The sequence below is a fragment of the Hydractinia symbiolongicarpus genome, chromosome 12 (assembly GCF_029227915.1).
Source record: "Hydractinia symbiolongicarpus strain clone_291-10 chromosome 12, HSymV2.1, whole genome shotgun sequence".
Classification (NCBI taxonomy): domain Eukaryota; kingdom Metazoa; phylum Cnidaria; class Hydrozoa; order Anthoathecata; family Hydractiniidae; genus Hydractinia; species Hydractinia symbiolongicarpus.
This window is the reverse complement of record NC_079886.1, coordinates 19,648,575-19,668,672: the sequence shown is the minus strand read 5'-3', so window position 1 is coordinate 19,668,672 and position 20,098 is coordinate 19,648,575. Positions and strand designations below refer to the sequence as shown.

The 20,098-nt window shown below is 35.3% G+C and overlaps 3 protein-coding genes across 4 annotated transcripts; 1 reads left to right on the top strand and 2 right to left on the bottom strand.

The window, feature by feature from the left end:
- Window positions 1-390: 390 nt before the first annotated feature.
- Window positions 391-7,561, bottom strand: LOC130621583 (heat shock protein 60A-like). The gene is made up of 6 exons (XM_057436890.1): window positions 7,261-7,561; window positions 3,103-3,355; window positions 2,371-2,912; window positions 1,857-2,099; window positions 1,294-1,557; window positions 391-876 (listed from the first exon to the last, which is right to left on the bottom strand). Exons 1-6 carry the CDS (start codon window positions 7,453-7,455, stop codon window positions 622-624), a joined length of 1,752 nt encoding a protein of 583 aa, XP_057292873.1. The 5' UTR covers window positions 7,456-7,561; the 3' UTR covers window positions 391-621.
- Window positions 7,562-7,607: 46 nt separating this feature from the next.
- Window positions 7,608-10,455, top strand: LOC130621586 (10 kDa heat shock protein, mitochondrial-like). 2 transcript variants are annotated; one of them, XM_057436893.1, is made up of 5 exons: window positions 7,608-7,763; window positions 9,572-9,637; window positions 9,733-9,825; window positions 9,925-10,014; window positions 10,243-10,455. In XM_057436893.1, the coding sequence occupies exons 1-5, from the start codon at window positions 7,623-7,625 to the stop codon at window positions 10,291-10,293; spliced, it is 441 nt and encodes a 146-aa protein (XP_057292876.1). In that variant the 5' UTR covers window positions 7,608-7,622; the 3' UTR covers window positions 10,294-10,455. The 2 variants fall into 2 exon arrangements, with proteins under 2 accessions (XP_057292876.1, XP_057292875.1); XM_057436892.1 differs by having other exon boundaries at window positions 7,608-7,796.
- A 1,548-nt stretch (window positions 10,456-12,003) lies between these two features.
- Window positions 12,004-13,864, bottom strand: LOC130621585 (endoglucanase A-like). Its single transcript, XM_057436891.1, has one exon. It carries the CDS (start codon window positions 13,815-13,817, stop codon window positions 12,066-12,068), a length of 1,752 nt encoding a protein of 583 aa, XP_057292874.1. The 5' UTR covers window positions 13,818-13,864; the 3' UTR covers window positions 12,004-12,065.
- Between the last annotated feature and the right edge of the window lie 6,234 nt (window positions 13,865-20,098).

The window sequence follows — 20,098 nt, the reverse complement described above, 5'->3', positions numbered from 1 at the left end:
ACTTGCTGTACTCACAATTGTACAGAACCGAAGTTGCTTTATAATTTTTCAAATCAAGTTCGGTTACTTATGAAAAAAATAGGTATTTTTAAAATAAAAATTCAATTTAAAACTCTTTCGAAAGGCTAGTTGGCTAATTCTCACTGGATATCGAATGTTTACACATTTTGTGACACGATGTTGGAATACACAAATAATACGGTATACTGTACGCGATAAAATAGTACAAAAATCCGTAACTTGTATTTTGACTTATGTATCAAGTGTATTGTAGCTGGAAAACGAAACGGTGCATGCTATTTTTAGGCTCATTGCTTACTCCGCTGACTCGGCTAAAAAATAACTATTGTTATACTTACGGGTTATTTTTTACAAAAAAGTGTGTCAAAATGTACTTCTAGAGTATATTTCTAAATATTATTTTCTTACAAATTCGTTCTTCCTTTCAGCAATTCAGAGAACCCAGAATCTGGTTTTATAAAAATAAAAAGTACAAAAAATCTTATTACAAAATGTTTTTTTTCGTTCGTACTTTCACACAGTCCAGGTGAGGATTTTTGCTTTAGTTGTCTGTTTTACCACCATAATCTTCTTCTCCAAGGTTCTTTCCTTTACGCTAACTTAAAATCCCATACCGCCCATTCCACCCATGCCTCCGCCCATACCACCCATGCCTCCCATCGGCATTGGTGGTTCTTCTTTAGGTAGATCAATAATAACGGCTTCTGTAGTTGTTAGTAGAGAAGCAACACCGGCAGCATCATTTAATGCGATACGCACGACTTTAGTTGGATCGATAATACCGGCTTGAAATAAATTCACAAATTCACCAGTGGCAGCGTTGTAACCTTCTTCTAAGTCTTCGTTTGCAGCAATCTGAAGAAAAAATACCTCATACGTAATATACATATACCGTGGAGAGGTTAGTAAGCTAATCAGAGCAAAAATCCACGGCCATTCATTTCTAGCTACTCACAGCTACTGTCTTTGGCCTACAGACAGACATGGAGTACCATAACAGATCTTATTATCAGCACATGCATTGCGTATAAACAAAAGCAATTATTAAATGAAGCGAAAAGCAGCCATATTCAGATAAAGCATGCGGCAGGTCTATCAAAAATACTGGCAAGAATTCTTTGAAAAATTTAAAAGGCAGCTAGTCTATAAAGCAACAAATAAGGCATTTAAAAATAAACATGTTAAAAAATATAACCGCGGAGACTGCAGCGTACAACCAAAACAAAAAAACACAAATGACTATTAAAATAATAATTAAATAGCAACACAAACCTTCTCAACAACAACAGCTGGTTCAATACCAGTGTTTGAAATAATAGTCCAGCAGGGTTTGTAGAGAGCTCCCCTAATGATTTCCACACCGGTAGCTTGATCGGCATTAGCAGTCGTCAGGGAATTCAACGAGTCGGCACATCTGATTAAGGCTGTGCCACCACCTGCAACAACTCCTTCTTCAGCAGCCGCACGAGTGGCATTGAGAGCGTCAGTAACACGATCCTTCTTCTCATTCACTTCCACTTCACTACCACCGCCAACCTTTAGACATGTATATATACGATGTTAATAATGGAGCTAATGTTACCACACACAAGAAAAGGAATTGAGTGACTTAAGGAGTTAATTTACCGTAGAATAAATTTCGCGAAAAAGGAAATTTGATGATACTTGTTCTCCAAATTTACACTGTTTACAGGCGTTTTATGTAGGAGACATAAAATAGACTGACGAAGTGACAGTTCACATAGTCTGCTAAATTGGAAAAGTACTCTAATTGTAGGGGAGACAACATCAAATCTCAGATAAGGAAAATTAATTCTCTTAAATCAAACCTTTACCTTGATAACAGCAACACCACCAACTAATTTGGCAAGTCTCTCTTGATATTTTTCCTTCTCGTAGTCTGAGTTGGTTGTTTTAATTTCGTCATGAATATCTTCAGCCCGCTGTTTAATTGCATCTGGATCGCCGCGACCCTTCATAAGTAATGTATCGTCCTTGGTAACAACAAGCTCACCTACTTGTCCAAGGTCACCGAGTTGCACATCCTCTAATTTTAGGCCTAAATCATCACCAAATACCTAAAAATAAAAAATAAACAAATGAAAAACTTGTTGTAGGTTTTACCTTTTGATCTAAATGAAACCAAATAATGTATTTTGTTGTGGAAATACACCCTAACATTGGGCGTGTATTAAAAAAAGTTGACATTGTATAAGCATACAATATTTTCTATACTTTTTATTTTCTATTCATAATGTAATATGAAGAGAAATCCCTTTTTTCACGTCTTTTAAAATTACTAAATATTGTGAACATGCTTTTTTACTTTCCTTAAAAAAAAAGTGTTACCTGGGCACCTGTAGAGATTGCAATATCTTTTAATGTGTTTTTTCTATTGTCACCAAAGCCAGGTGCTTTGACAGCAACAACTTGAAGTCCAATTTTTAATCGGTTAATAACAAGTGCAGTCAGAGCTTCGCTATCCACATCTTCAGCAATGATCAGGAGTGGGCGTTTGTTGGCATTAGCAAGTTCTAGTGCTGGAACAATGTCTTGCACATTGGAAAGTTTTGTTTGACAAAGCAACACCAATGCATTTTCGTACTCTGTTTTTTGGCCTTTGCTCGAGTTGATGAAGTATGGGGAAATATAACCTCTGTCAAACTTCATGCCCTCAATAACTTCAAGTTCATCATTAACGGTTTTTCCATCTTTCACAGTGATGACACCATCTTTACCCACTCTATCCATAGCTCTTGAAATTAGTTCACCAACTGAGATATCGTTGTTAGCTGAAATTGTTGCAACTTGAGCAATCTCTTCTGATGTGGTGACAGGTCGGGAAAGCTCTTTTAATTTGTTGGTTACTGTTTCTACAGCCATCATAACACCTACAAAAGAATACTCAATTTTGCAAATATTTCATACTGTCTATCCCAGAGTTTACTATTAGTTTACTATTGTGTGAATTTTCCCTGTGAGAACTTGTTTTAACTTTCTAACCCCTTAACTTCCTATAACTTAACAAATTATTACTTGTATTGTGACATAGAATAATATTTGTACAAATTTTTTATGTACCTTTTCTGACATCATTTGGGTTTGCTCCTTTTGATACAGCTTCAAATCCAGCTTTAGCAATGGCACGTGCCAGAACAGTAGCTGTAGTAGTTCCATCTCCGGCTTCTTCATTGGTGTTATTAGCTACATCTTGCACAAGTCTCGCACCCATATTCATGTATTTGTCCTTTAATTCGATAGCTTTTGCAACAGTAACTCCATCTTTAGTGATTTTAGGCCCACCAAAACTTTGCTCAATAAGTACATTCTTACCCTAATGAGAAAATTTGGAAATAATTAATTACAATCACACTGAAAATAAACTGTGCATGGAATATATTTATGATAAACATCATTTAATAAGAAAAAAATATTCTGCTAACAAATTTTTAAAATGTGTTGCAAAGTAGCTAACCAGACATTTACAGATGTTTAGCACCTTGAGAGATACTTAACTTTTGCATTAACAAGGTGATTAGTCAGAATAAAAAAGGAAAAAATGTGCCAGTTGAGGAAATAAATTTGTTCGAAAAATTCTCAGGGAAAAACCTGTTTAAAAAATTCCCAGGGAAAATTCAGTAACTACCTCCTTAACGTTTGCAAGAATTTGAACTAGATATGTCGAATGTGGTATTAATATTATTTTGGAAGATTCTACAAAAATACATTTTTAAATGTTTACATCTTTGGTGGTAACCCCTTCTACCTTCTTGAACTGTCTTTGATAAAAATAGACCTTTTTAACAACTGCAAAGCAGACAAAAAGATGCAGGACCTTGTTGAAATGTCTTTTCAGCCCACTTCTTTCAACAAAAACATTGTTAAAACTATTATAGAGTGTAGACGAATAACTTTTAATTGACAAGTATGCATAAAAATATGTAATGATACTTTATTGCAAAGAACACCTTTCACCTTCACCAAGCACCTCCATCTTTATGGCTGCCACACAGTTGTTAAAACCAAAAGGGCTTACTGCAAAAACATTTAAAAAGGTCTATTTACTTTTATCAAAGACACAGTTCGAATCAGCGTTCAAAATCCATTATTAAGTTTTCTCAACATTTCTAAAAGCTGAGTACTCTTTTTATTGCAACATGGGCGGGTTTAATTTCTTATTGATTGCTAAGACCACATACTACATAAACTTCTTAAGGTAAAATTGTAAATAAATATGTGAGAGGTGAGGAGGTGAAGTCTGAATAATTTGTTGGCCAACACGTGTATTAGCCCCCTCTATGTCTGTGTTAGGGGAAGAAACAGAGTTCTGATTAGAAATTACGCATGTTATACCGAATTTATTTGCATGTATTTACAAGGATTTTTTCTTCATCCTTGACCGTGAGCTCGTCTACCAGGTATGCAATGGCCATGTCCTTATCTTCGATGGTTGCGGCGAGCCTTTGCATTAGATCTTTCTCTTAAATCCAAAGTTACTTTATCTTGACTTCATTACAAGGGCTTTTGTAATATCTTTTGAATTTAGGGTAACGACAAATTTTATCATTGCAAACTTATTATACAATAAACTTGTATTTTCACTTTTTTTGTACCATGACACTGTTAGGCCACGTCGTTGGCCGAATAGTGTCATCACTTTATAATAACTTTTACTTTGAACTTTTGTTTTAATTTTTAACTTAACTTTGACATTTATTTTAGATTTTAATTCTATAGATTTTTAATTAACAAAATTCACTTTACGCATTGACACTACTCGGCCACCATACTTGACCAAAGGGCCATGGATTTGGGCATCTGCGGGGGCTCGTTCGAAACATAGCTCGCAAGAGCTCATAATTCTCCTTTAAATTTTGTTAAGAAGAAGAAAGGTGCAATTTTATTGTTGTAGTCTTAGTTTATTATTTGTAAAATTTTATTACAGCTATTTATTTCTTTTCGAGACTTTTTCACTACCACTGCTCGACATTACAAGATTAAATTAGATATGGTAATAAATGTTCAAAAAATGTTGTTTTGGGTTAATTTGAGCCAGCCCCTGTGGTTTTTGCAGAGTTTCTGTCTAAAAAGTGTGGTACATAAGCCAGCCTGCACTGAATATGTTTGTTTTATTCTTGTGGTCAGAATGTTCTCCTTCGTTGCTCTCCGATAAAGTACAAATGGACATTTCACGGTCAAACCTTCACAGTAGCAACCTTAATTAAACAGAATTTCCAGGAAAACGACGTTAAAAATGTCCCAAAATGGCAAAAATTAAGCAGTATCTAAAACATATTGACTAAAAAAAACCTTGAAAAATCCAGTATTGTAGTTATGTAGGTTTCACCACAAAAACACTATGATTATAAATTTTGCTTAAAAAGCTTTTTCACTATGGAATTCGTGGTACCCCACTCTCACTATTTAAGTCTTACTTAACAGGACGTCAACAGTTTGTATCCATCAATGGAAATATATCAACTAGTAATCTTATCAGGCATGGTGTCCCTCAGGGCTCTGTTTTAGGACCTCTTTTATTTTTAATTTATATTAACGACCTGCATTGTTCAATTAATTTTTCTTTGGTGCATCACTTTGCTGATGACACCAATCTCTTAAACTTCAGTAAATCTTTGAAACAACTGGCCAAACAAATGAATTTTGACCTCAAGCTTCTTTGCCATTGGCTCAATGCCAATAAAATTTCTCTTAATGCTAGTAAGACTGAGTACATTGTTTTTAAACATACACGGAAACCTCTTAATTACGATTTTAGGCTTTTTATCAATGGTAAAAGGCTTATACCTAGTAATTGTATTAAATATCTTGGTGTTCTATTAGATTCTGATTTAAGCTGGAAGTCTCAGATCAATGATACTGTTGCCAAGCTCAAGAGGGCCAATGGAGCTTTAGCTAAACTTCGTCACTTTGTGCCTTTAAATGTTCTTATTCTAGTTTACTATGCCATTTTTCATTCACACTTGCAATATTGTAATCAAATTTGGGGTCAGCCAAACAGTCTTGATGTTAATCGTATTACTGTTTTGCAAAATTTTGCTATTAGACTCATGTCTTTTGAATCTCGAAGAGCATCATCCAGTCACCTGTATGGTAATCTTGAGCTCCTCAAATTCTCTGATATTGTCAAATGTCACAATATTCTATTTTTACATAAACTATTTCATGAAAAATTGCCTGCTTCTATCCTTAATACATTTGCGGTTGACTTCACCCATGCTCAAGGCACTCGGGCAGAGAAAATTGGTTTGATCAATCTCCCTACCTTTAATACTATTTCTTTTGGTAAAAACTCAATTAGATTTAATGCCATTAATTCCTGGAATAAATTGCAGTCTTTAATGACTAGAAAATTTGTCTCCCTTGATTATTTTAATCTTAGAAGTGATCTGAAAAAGTACTTTGTTTCCTCTTACTAATCCTTCCTGAATTGTCAGACTTGGCCATTTGTTTCCCGCATGGTTGTTTATCATTTGACCCACTTTTATGTGTGTGTTGTTTTGTGCGTCTCGTATCGTTTACTGTAATTGTCCAAGGGTGGCCATACCCTTTGCCTTAGCTTTATGCTATTAGGTATGGTCTCCCTTCAATAGCATTATATATTTTAATTTTGTTACCCTGACTAATTATGATATTTATTTTCTTTTTCTTTATATTTATTTTCTTTTAATTTTAATTGTATATATATAACTGCTATTGATAAATAAAATATCTATCTATCTATGGCATTTGCACACTATTTCATAATGGCTGCCTAAACTGAATACTGGCCTGTGATTGGTTCAAACAGTGTTATGACGCAAATCCGACCGCAAGAATAAGTGCCAATTAGTATTTTTTAATTGTCGCACATAGCCGGCCAGTCCTGATTATGTTGTCCTGATATGTATTTTCTGCCCTGTTTATAAACAAGGAAATCCACTGTACATAATCTGGGCTGCGTTCGTAATCTAGGCAGAACAGTAGACCCTATAAAGATGAAAGTGTGTTATGTGTATAGCTAGGTAGCTAGCTCTTCTGATGCTTTTTAATTTGTTTACTTGTTTTTGAAAAGAAACATCAATATTTTTATAAACGTCATGATCAAAGAAAGAAACGTCATTACGACGTTTAGGGGAAAGAGGGTTCAATTTTTGACTCTCCACTTACTGTTCTTATCCATGAAAATAACACTGGACAGAAACAACATATTAAACAAATAAGATCAAAATTATAACTAACCTTAGGACCAAGCGTAACGGCAACAGTATCAGCTAACTGATCTACTCCACTGAGCATTAACGCTCTTGCCTCGGTGCCTGTTTTTATTTCTTTTGGTGAGTTATAACCATGTGTTGTACTGAATGATGCCGCCAATCGGGGAAGTGAATTACATCCTTTAATTGTTGGCCTAGCAAGTGCTGAGAGACGATACATTTTGATGCAACAAGCTTGTAAATAAAACGTTAAAGGGTGTCTGCCCAGGTGTTGTTGCAGCAAAACCGAAAAGATGCAGCTTGGAAACTTCCAGAATCAAAAACACGCATGCTCCTTACCCACGTGCTCACACTTTTTAACCCTGTAAAAAACCCAGGCCAGATATTATGACGCAATCAAACGATCCATTGGACAAATGTTTGATAACGGCAGGGTCTTATTCCGGTCTTTGTTTATACCGATTAGGCACCATATTTTATTGCATAAGATTTCTGTTGTTTTTGGGAAAACCTCTTTTGGATTTGCAGGTCGGTTTCTGCACGTTATTTTTTGAACTAATGGTAAGCACATTTTGTCTATGCATATGTTCCTAAAAACTTACAAACAACTTCTTTCCCGCAGCTATAATTAAATCACGTCTCTTTTTAAGCTTATTGATTAAACCTGTCACATAGATATAGCTGGCTAATTGGACTCAGGGCCCTCATATCTGACATAACATAACTGTGCCACATGGCTAGCCTCACAAATATTGAGGGATATACCTGTCTATTATTCCCAGGAGGCCCCATAGCTTAAATGGGAAGTCCTAGAGTAGCCTCATAACATTTTACAGTATGAATAACTCATCCTCAACCAAAGGCATGTGAGGGAAGTTGTGGAGATGACACATGTGTGGATCGTTTGACGAGGCTGCCGATAAGCCGCATACACCGTGAAAAGTGCGGGCATTTTCGGGCGAGTTCGGCGTTTTAAAAAAAATCAAGTATTTGCCCGAAGAGACCCGAACAATGCTCAAAGAAGAAAGAAGAAAAGAAAAACAGACACTAATGATTCAAAAAACTATAAAAATTAAAATAAACTTACTATGTGGTAGCGAAGTTCTTAAAAGAACTGTTTTTGATAGTTTAAAATAAGATTTACTTTATAAATAACTTATATATAAACTTTATTAACTCCTTTATCTCTAAGCGCCTTCTTTCAACTATCGTCCGCATGGTTTGTTACAAGGAATTGCATTTTGGGAATGTTCCGGGTGAGTTTGGGAAAGTGCAGGCGGTTCCGGGCAACAGCCGCCAATGTAATTCAATAAATGTCGCCCGAACTCGCCCTTATATATGCGGGCGTTTGCGGCTTATCCTCACCCTCTTATCGCTGGTTGTTGCAGTAAGTTGTCTGGCAGAGCAACTACCCTAATTGGGCCTGCGTAGCTCAAAACGAGCTTTAAATGCTTTAAAACTTTTCACCTAAGCCTAAGCGCACGATGCACACATGCAAGAAATATAAGGCACGGACTGCAACAATGGAAGAAATCAAGTTAAAAAAGCAACTTACTTTTTAAAATAATTAAAACCTGATCTTAAAAAGAGAAAACGATAGTTAAAACCAATTCTAGCTCCTTTTAGATTGTTTATTCCTTAAATTAATAAATTAAAGGCAATAGTCAATTTTTTTTATGTTGTCCTTTTTTTATTGCCTGTAAAGATGTGAGCAAATATACGGAACATTGTAAACATTCGCAACTCATCTATACCTTTCGAGGTTTGTGGAGGCTAACTATTTATGCATGTTAATGGTAGTTAAACGATATTGTGAATGGAGTAAAAATGTTCAAAATCTGAAAATGCTACATAATTTATATTATAATAACTGTATACATCTGTCCATCTGTCACGCAAAATAATAGCGCATGCAATGCGGTATAAAAAGGACGGGTGAAATCGTAGATTTTTCAACGAGCTAACGACTAGTGTTATACGTACTTGCTACCTGAAAAACTTTTTTGTCAAAACTTTTGATCCCCTCGTTTATATAACACCCCATTCCTGTTGATGAAGACTGTGAAAAAAACTCCACAAAAAAGAATTAATGTGTAACAAATGTATTTTAAATGCTTGATATTTGATTTTTATATTTTTGTTGCCATCATTTGCCAACATTAACTAAACATTTTTTAAGTGCTTTCTTTCCCAAAAATTAATTTGACAAAGAAATTATATGCAGGCCTCCAAATTGCAAGAATATGTTCCACAAAAACAAATTCCCTTTAGGTTAGCATTTTACTTTAAGTAAGGGAATGGCAAAAGAGATATTACATATGTAATTTTTTCACTAGGCTAGCCTACGGAAATTTGTTCCTCTGTTGGATAGGGTGCTTGTTCAAAGATTTGTTGCGGAGACTGTGAGTTTACCTTTGTGATTTGTACTAAAATTATTCATTCAGCGTTGCGGACTTGAGGAGTACTAATTTTTTAATGGATCATGTTAACTTTTTAGTCAACGAAAGGTGGAATATTGCTGCCAGAAAAAAGTGTTGGTAAGCTGTCTGAAGGCACTGTCGTGTCTGTGGGACCAGGAGGCAGAGATCAAGTGAGTGTCCTAACTTCAAGTACATTGTTTATTTTTGCAATATGGCATGATGTTTAATATGCAGTTTTCTATCTGATAATGATTTTGCACATTTTTTAGAATGGAAACACTGTCCCTGTGTCTGTAAAGGCTGGTGATAAAGTTTTACTGCCAGAATATGGTGGAACGAAGCTAGAAATTGAAGATCAGGTATGTGAATTATTGTAGTTAAAAAAGGTCAAAAAGCTAAAGAAAAGTCCGTGCAGCAAAAAATGTTATGATTTTGCGAATTTTATCTGATGAGATTTTTACTAAAAATTGTTTGGAAATAAAGTACAACACGGAGTTGGTGAAAAAACCGTTGTAGTGCAGTTTGCTTTCCATTTTCGTGGATCAAGGTAATATTTTGTTGTAATGGGTTTATTTACTTTCTTTCAGGAATACGTCATATTTCGAGATGCTGAGTTAATTGGAAAATTTGAGAACTGAACACATTCTAACTGTGTGAACGAATACATAAGAAATGAGGCGTGGTGAACACTTTATCGTAAAAATGCTAGGGGTTTTTAGTGACAGCAAGCTGAGAGATATTTTTTGCTAAAGAATTGTAAATTTTATAAACAAGTTTTTGTTAACACATCTTATAATGTATACACTTGTTTTGTTTTTGTAGCAAGTTTCAAACCAGTCTGTTTTGGTGACGGTCTGTCAAAAAGAGCAAAATGGAGCAAAATACCTTTTGTCAGAAATTTTTGTGGTCTACGAAAAACCTTTTTTTTTGTAAAAATGTTTAATTTCGCGAAATTTTGGCGCAGCATGCAAAAAGGCTTAAAACTCCAGAAATTCACGAGACTCATAAAAACAGCAATAGAAAGACCACCATAAATATTTAAAACATCCCAAAACAAACTACATGCTAAAAGTATCGTATCGTGCGGTTTAAAAAATACATTGTTACCATCAAGTAACCTCGTTCAAAGGCATTTTAACTTGTTGATGAAGTTGATAGCGGCTTAAAGGTTGTTGGCGACTACTAACGCCTCAGGGGCTACAACACCCTAGGGTGACAAGGTTCAGCATCGGAAATGGCGGAAAGTCCTTAGATATGTACGTTTGGCTGGCCGTTATATCGTTTGAGTTGCAGCTTGAGTTTTTCAGGGATGACTAGTAGGGCGGCTTTCTGTGAAATGACCAAAAAAGAATACACCAAGTTCTTTACTTCCGTCAGAAAGTACAGCGAAATTTCAATTTACAAATTTTCTAACTAAAAAGCGCCGTCATATGCAAAATATATCTGCTGTCACTATTTCTGATGGCCACATCACAGTACTCGATTACCAAAAAAATCCTATAAAATTTCATACAGAAACGAATTGAAAACTATTTGTTACGCGCAAATGGACAAGCACAGGGCCGTTAATTTTGTTTAGCTACACTTTAATCCCGTAGTTAACGTTTTATGACAGGTGTTAATAGGTCTTGTAATACAAAAATCTAGGAAACGTGATGTCCTAAGTAGTTTACAGGGTCACATAAAGATTCTACATTCCTCATCTCGATTTGCAGGACTGCTACCTCTCTGAGGCGTGAAACCACGACATTATTTCGGCTTATTAATCGATTTGTTAAATAATTCTAAATTGGCATTTTCAGTACTCTTTTTCACTCCCGAAAGCATAGAACTACGCGATTTACGTGTGGGAACGTTAGGACCAAAAATGATCCAATTTCCTAAGATGATTCAACCCACCCGTTTCGAGATCGACAGTACGTAATGTCACCAATTTTGTTAAAAGCACCTTTTACGCAATAATAGAAATGGATTAATGAATTTCTGGAGAATTTTTTTTTATTGAAGGTTTGTTTCTGACGCATCAAAGTTGATAAACATTTACGGGTTTTTAATATTTTTGAATTTAATTTGATCAAATGGTAAGTTTTAAAAATTCGCGCAAGTTTCAGAGCCGAAAAGAAATGACGAAAATCTGTATGAACTCATAAACCTATCTTCAAGAAGCCTGATTCTGGAAAAGAGTGCTGAGTGAGGTCTATGGTTAGATCAATGTTAGATCAGTAAAAGGTTTAAACAGTTGATGAGCTATTTTACACACAAATAATGAACAATAGAGCCGCGCGATTTTCAAAACTTTGATGTGTAGCGCAAAAAATCTCTTTAACAGAACTTAACAAAAATTCAAATCAATGCAAATTGTTTTTTTATTAAATCCTTGTTTAATAAAACACAAAAAGCGGATAACTGCTTAACATTTTCCAAGTTGAATTAAACCTGCAAGTGCGGACTGGAAACCAGCATTGTAATCACACGTGACTTCATTTTGTACGTACTCGTCCCTTTCATCCTTGTAGCGGTCGTTTTGATCAGGACCTCCTACCAACGCCCCGTATAATGTCATTGGGTTGCGTTTTGGACTATTAAAATTGCTCCAGTCGCATTTGCCATACAGTGGGCAAGAGCTACTTGCGTGGTGAGGGCGTTGGGGCGGGTGCATCCCAAAACCAACAACATAACTACGCCCTGAGTCACCAAGCATGTAATTTAATTGCTCTCGGGCGAATTTTTCATAAAATGCAGAATCTTTAATACGTGAGGCTACCAACGACAAGAACGCCAAGTTAGCGGCATGTCTGTTGGATCCCCATTTCATGACGAAGAATAACCCCTTTGGAGTTTTTTTCGATGACTGTAACAATGTTTTAAGATTTCGTAGATAGTCCTTCCCAGTTATTTTTAATTGTGAAGCAAGCACCTTTGCTCCCATCCATTTGTTATCCCAGGAGAATTCACCTACATCAATGTTGTATACTTCTTGATCGAACTCCTGCAGATACGCGTTCGCGTACGATTTATCTTTTGTCGCTTTATACAACCATAAACTCGCCCACGCTAACTCATCTTTGAAGCCAGAGTAACTTTTATAGAACTTTTGAGCGTCTTTTATCGATACATGGTACGCTCTGCGATATTTTGTTGCAAACTCGTACAAATCTTTTCCATGCCTCAAAAGTTTGTCTGCGTATGCTGTATCACCACTTTCACGGAAGACGAGAGAGCTAGCCGTTAATGCAGCAGCTGTCTCAGCAGCTATCTCAGAACCAGGATTTTTAGTGTCAATTTTAAACGACGGTCGCTTCATTGTCATCTCTTCTGGTCTTCCCCAAAACGCATGATCCAAATCTCCCTCCCCAACCTGTCCATAAAATTCATATTTCGATGTATGACATTTGATGAAATAATCGGTTCCCCATTTCAATGTTTTCAAGCCATGATCATACTGCCCAGCCCGCTTGTAGCCATCTTTAAAATCGAGCATGCCCCATGCTAAAACAGTTATCGTGCTAGCCATAGGAAATCCAAACTTTACGTAATCACCGGCGTCGTAATATCCACCCGACAAATCCAAACCGACGTCGGATCCGTCTTTAAGCGCGGAATCTTTTCTCCATTTAACTCGTTGGTCTGAAGGTAATTTTCCAGAACGCTGTGCCTCGTAAAACAAAATTGATTTTTCTAACACCTCATTATAATTATAACTTCCTGAACACGACCCTTTATTCGTGGTAGTTGGAGCTTTTGAAGGTAACGTTCCAGTAGAACAAGTTTGTTTACCTGTTTGCGATAATTTACCGCAAAACTGAAGACATTTAATGTGGTTTAAACCTAAATCTTGGTCAAAAGTTGCGGTATACGAGAGCGTGAAACGATCGCTTATCCGTCGGTTGTATGATTTCGGTGTTAAAACGATTGATGATTTGCCGTTAGTCCAACCGGCTCCATTAACTACCCAGACTTCAATATCTTTCGCTAAAGGTGCTGCGAATACGATTTCTACTTTCCAATCCGTAAGAAATCCAACAATGTCCGGACTCACATCTGCGCGGATTTTCCACTGTCCGCCTTCTTTCCACTTACTTTGGGACTTTTGTTTGAAATTATTCAAACAAGCACACGTCACATTTCCTAGCAACAACACAAAAATAAAAAATTGATACATCGTGCTGTGTTTAGAGGAGAAACTTGAAAATGATACCCAGAAGCTACAAAAAGATTCTACATAGTATTCTTATGTTTGGTCAGTTGAAAATATGAATAAACAATATGCAGCATTATCTAAGCTTAGTTAAATAATGCATGCCAGCACAAAGTACTAGAAGAAGCTTTGCTCCGGTCATTTTTGTATATATTTAAAGAATGTTAACCAGTAATATTAATATAACGACAAATATATACCTATCTATTTATCTCTATATATAAAGGTCAAAATACACGATACGGATTTTTGTACGATTTTATTTATGCGGTATAAAAATATACCTATCTATTATCTCGATATATAAAGGTCAAAATACACGATACGAATTTTTGTACGATTTTATTTATGTGGTATAAAAATATACCTATCTATTTATCTCGATATATAAAGGTCAAAATACACGATACGGATTTTTGTACGATTTTATTTATGCGGTATAAAAATATACCTATCTATTTATCTCGATATATAAAGGTCAAAATACACGATACGGATTCTTGTACGATTTTATTTATGCGGTATAAAAATATGCCTATCTATTATCTCGATATATGAAGGTCAAAATACACGATACGGATTTTTGTACGATTTTATTTATGCGGTATAAAAATATACCTATCTATTATCTCGATATATAAAGGTCAAAATACACGATACGAATTTTTGTACGATTTTATTTATGTGGTATAAAAATATACCTATCTATTTATCTCGATATATAAAGGTCAAAATACACGATACGAATTTTTGTACGATTTTATTTATACGGTATAAATATATACCTGTCTATTTATATTTAGGCACAGCGTCAAGCATGTAATAGGCGCTAGGTGAACGCCCTTCTCTGGTTCCTCTGCTCTACGATTCTGTCAACTCATTTACTGAAGATGACGTGATAAAAAACGGACAGGCGAAACTGATTTAAAGCACTTTTAAGTGATTCTATTGTTGTGATTTTGATGAGATAGTAGTTATAGTAACCTAATATATCAGTTTGGAAAATGGATCTTTTAGGTGGGTACCTATTTTGCTTTGATATTTTGATCCTGAAGATCTTCAACTATTGCTTTGTTTGGTAGATCACAGGAGTCTAGATTTACCAATTTGGAAAAAAAGCAAATTTTAGAGATTTAGTTGTAAATTGTCACTTTTTTTCCTTTTTTTTAATTATTCCTGCTTTGGCATCATTAAGTGTTGAAAATAAATTGTAACATATAACTTTTAACGAGTTCGACAAAGATTGTCCAACAAAAATCGTATCCTGTCATCTAGCGGAATAATTTGTGGTTGAATATTCCGATACCGCGCTTTGAAGGAGGGACGGACATGTTTAACAAGTGCCTCTACCACAGCTCTACTAGCCAGGAGAACCAGCATAATTTTTCATACCACCAGAAAATCGGAATAGTTAAGGTTGGGAAAATTTCGTTTGAGAGAGACGGAATTTGATATCCTCAAACAAGGCTTAGTTAACTAGGCTCTACAAGTCAAGCAATGACTTTAAAACTTCACGGAGCGAATTGTGACTGGCGAATTCGGCGACTAATTAGCTGTGAAATATTTGTTTGGTTTTCACGAGAAACAAAATACGTGTGGCGAATTTAAAATACTGAATGTAAGCACTCTTTTAGGTAGAAACAAGACAGTTTTTTGAATTCTTTTTAGTAATGAGTTTTTCTCAGAAAAAACATTGGATATTGCATTCTACCTTTTGGCGAAGCGAATTTTTTGAGGCAAAATGAAAACACTTAAAACTGCGCATGCTTAGGTTCATTTCACTAAGGGGGGAGAGGTTCTTGTCCCCAGATTTAGGTTTCTTTATAAGTGAATTGTATAGAGACTTAAATTTTTTTAAAATTGTTTTAAATTTGGCTAAAATCTGCTTGAAATTCAATTACTTTCTTTAAACCAACGAGGTTTATCTCAGAGCTCTGGGGACGAGAATGACAGATGCACAAAAGATAAATATAAAAACTTAGTAAATATCACAGCCATACAGCCTATTAAAAAAAGGTCCACCATAGAGTGCGAAATCCGCCACTCCCGCCGTTCCGAATAGAGTTAAGGACAACATTCGTGTGGACTTATTTCACACAGTGAAAAGAGTTTTTTGCACGGCTGAAAATTAAAATATAGTATATACGATCAACCAGAGCTCTTCTACGTCTATGATTTGTAACGGTGTCCTCCCTTTAGAGTATTATAGGCGTAGAAGAACCCTGTGTATTAAGTTGGTATACAATATGAAAATATTCCTTAATCCTTAATTTCCGGACTTTTGAGGAACATATCGAAGATCGTGTAAAGGTCACACGGAGTTACATTTTAGCGTGTCTCCTTTACATAACGATTCATAATTAATTTAAAGGTATAAACAAAGTATTCAACAAAACTTCCCGCCAATTTGATTTTGTTGAAATTAAAAGAGCATATTAATCACAACGGAAGAAGATGTTTGAAAAAGAGAATCGAAAACGGTGTTGCTCTGTGCAGTATCATTCTGCTGAAATGAACGAGTAATGAATAAAAATATCAATGTTTTGTATTTATAACTACCCACCCACTCAGATTCTTCCCGCAGTTTGCTCCACCATTTCCAATTATTTTTTAAACCCTTTTGGACTTTGCAGACGTTTTACAAAGAACCTGAAATTTCCGATGTTTGACGCTGACAATCTTTCAATTTTAAACCGGACTTTTGGACACCTCAAACTTGGTAAACCTGTACACTGCTGTATGGGAAATTTAATTCTCTTTAATTTGATTCGACTTTATTAACATCTCAAAGTTGAGGAAGCTTGAGTTATGGCCAATAGACAATATGTCCCATTTCATTCTCGTCCCCAGAGCTCTTTGCTTTCCGTCACGGATCTGGTAGGTTTGTATTGTGCAGTCGCTTGCACAATGTGATTTTATTGCATGGAATCGAAAAGAAATCTTGACGTTTGAGATGATTTCGCCTGCCTTAGGAGGGAAAATTTTGCGGTGATCAGACTTGAACATACAGTTCATTGCCTTCAACAACTTCCATTTTTCGTGCTAAGATATCCAAATAACTTTTAGCAAAAAGAAAACCAATCTTGTTTACAAGGCAATTTACCTTCATATAAAGAACTTGGGAATGTGGAAGAGAAATGATAGCCAATTACATTCAGCTTTATTATTAAACATTCAAGGTCAATTGGCTCTTTTTCCGTTTTCGTTTTAAAGTAGCAATCATATTTAAAAAAGAATCGTCCCACCTCTTCAGATTATACGTATCATTTACATGTGTCACGCTACTAATTATCAGTATTAATTGTGAGAGAAAAATGTTGACGAAGGTGATTGTGGGTAAGAAAAGCTTAGCGGGGAGTAAACTTTAACAGACAGATGGCATCGGAGGCGCCTTGATGATCGTTCAATGTTTCATTTTCCACAAGAGGTGTGGATAAGACCGCAGTCCATGTGAATTACATCACGTAGGTTTATACTTGTATTCTCGTTAGAAGAAATATAGACGCCTTTGCGTAGCTATGAAATGCAATGGTTAGTTACAGCTTTAAGTGTATTAAAACCCCAAAATCATTTTTCTATTGTAATTTTCTCGGCAGATAAAGTCTGAGCACCTTCGATAACTAGCATGATTTAATCGTGATAAATTCGTGCAACCTCGTACGAAATTTTTTTTTCACTTTTTTATATGAGACGGCATTCAATGTCCAAATATATAACTGCGAAAAAATGGTTGTAAAAACGCAGTCCAGAGAAAATCTTTGATAGACAGCACAATTGATTCTGAGATTTTTTTTCTGCAAATTGTTTTGGTCCTTAAGCTTATGTGCATGCAAATTTCGACCGCGTACCTCTTCTCTTGATCCCTGAGCCGTTATTACGGAGGGGTCATATTAATGAAAAAAAGATTAAATACGCCGGGAACGAGGCTGTATAACTTTCCCATTGCAATATTATTTCGTGTAGGCCACTAAAATAGAAATCGCACTGGCAGGACCCATATTTAGTATGTCATATGCCTGCCTCTTGTGGAAAGCTAATTATATATCGCTGATTACGATTTATAACAGTAGTCAATTTATAAATGATTATCATTAATTCTAATGAGGATGTCATTAAGCAGCGGAAATTACTGTATATCAGTTTTGCCACAATCATATCTCATTCATAAACTTTCACATGTTGAATGTGCTTAACGAATTGAATTTCTGTTGAAAAGTGGAAGAAATTTGAGATTGAAAGATATCGGCAAAGTATTGAGGTAAAAATTCCTTTCAAGTTAATGCCGTTGCTTAAAATAACAATTTTGCTTTTTGTGCTTACAGCGCCCCAACGCAATCAGGCGCTAACTACAGTAAAAATGTTTCCTAAAAACCTAATTATACGCAGCATTACAAAAAACAACTTCGTATCCATGAAAATTAGAGGGAACTGAGAACTAGTTTGCAGACAATCGATTTTACTTTTTCAAGATTTTTAATAAAGTTTAATAAACTTCCTTTTGTTCGATTTTCCCTAAGGTAGCAAAATATATAATTACACCGCACTGAGTGAGATGAAGTAAACAATCTCTCAAAACAAACAAAATCTTAGGAAAAAGTTGCATATAAAAGTGAGTATATTTTTCTGGTGTGTTTTTCTGGCACTATCTGGAATAATTGCAGAGTTTATGGCTATATTTTGATGCTTCTTTTTCAAAAACGAGGCTACAATAACTTTTGGATTAAGAATAATCTATTTTATTGCTGATATGAAAACTGATAAAATGATAAGTAGTGAGATTTGATTTTGTTTGTCATTTGCAACGTCCTTTTTTGATAAAAGCTGTAAATATCCAACCAATGAGATCCTGTAAACTATATCGTTTTTTTATACGAGGCTAAAATACGTTTAAGGCGTGCCGCATTGGAAAGCTTCTTAATTCTTCTTTTTAAGCAATTCTCGTTCCATCCATAGCCTTCTCTTAAAGCAGTCAAAAAATTCGCGTCAGTTATTTAGATTGAAAAGACAATAGTCTGTTCTGCATTTTATTTGTTTCAAATTTCATTTCTTTTACCTAAAGATGCATGGGCAAATAAAGAGTGCTGCATTTCAACGCATTAGAGAAATATACTTAGTAAATAAAGACACAAAATGGACACGAAATTTCTTCCTACTCTCTGAAAAAGTTTATTAAGTTGGCATATTGTATTAAGATGGAGAAATTCTAAAAAATAAAAACAAACATCAACACCAGCATTTTCTCAACCTCCTAAAGAAAAAACCAATTCACTTTTCCACTAGACTCACTCCCTATGATTACAAAACACAGCTACGAGAAGCTCCATCGAGTTGGGATGAGTTGGGATTCATATCACGTCCTTAGAGCACTAAATTTGACTTCTTTTTATCTCAATCAATGATTTTTTCAAGGTAGCATTTAGGGTAAAAAAGTTCGAACTCATTCCAAGCCCGTTCAGGTTTGCAACATTTTAAAAGATTTAAAACTTAGGAATTGTTCAAGAATAATTTTCAGACTCGAACTTCAGTGAATATATATTTATACTTATTTATTAATGTTATCTTTGAGGTAAAAATATGTCCCCAAGAAAATCGCCCTTATTACAATTCGTCCTTCATAACAATTTTTCTCTCTTTTTCTTGTAACATGTTTTTAACAGGTCTAATCGCATTATCGCTTTTTGATCGCGATTTATCGGAACCATCTTCATCTTCAACACGAGAACTGGGTCCAAGTTTAGTGTCACTCGATCCCATTGTCTCATCTTGATATTCTTTCACATTTTTGTTTAAAAAGCGTTGGTTAATATAAGATTGATTCCTGAACACGTAAACTTCTGGATCAGTTCCGTTCCCTAAACATCTTCTTGAAAGAATTAAAATTTTCTGTTCGATTAAGCGCTCTGGATGATCATAGATGCTTTTTTCACCATAATTTGCAACTCGTAGACAAAACCCTGATTCTTTGTGTCTAATCAAAGTGTTATTGTCATATAAAAAGTAAGACGGAGTGTGCCTTGGTTTGCGTTCTCCTGCGTAGAGCATTACAGCTCCTCCATGGTGTAACTAAAGACAAAATATTTTTACTTCAAGCAAAACATTTTGCACAGCCTCGTGCTTTATGTAAGCTGATGATCGTGCGACATAGATAGTATTTTGAATTTTAAAAGTGGAAGATCTGAAACATTTTAGTATCTAGGGAGGCCCAACCATGGTTGTTTTTGTAATCAAAAGATATGTAATGAGTT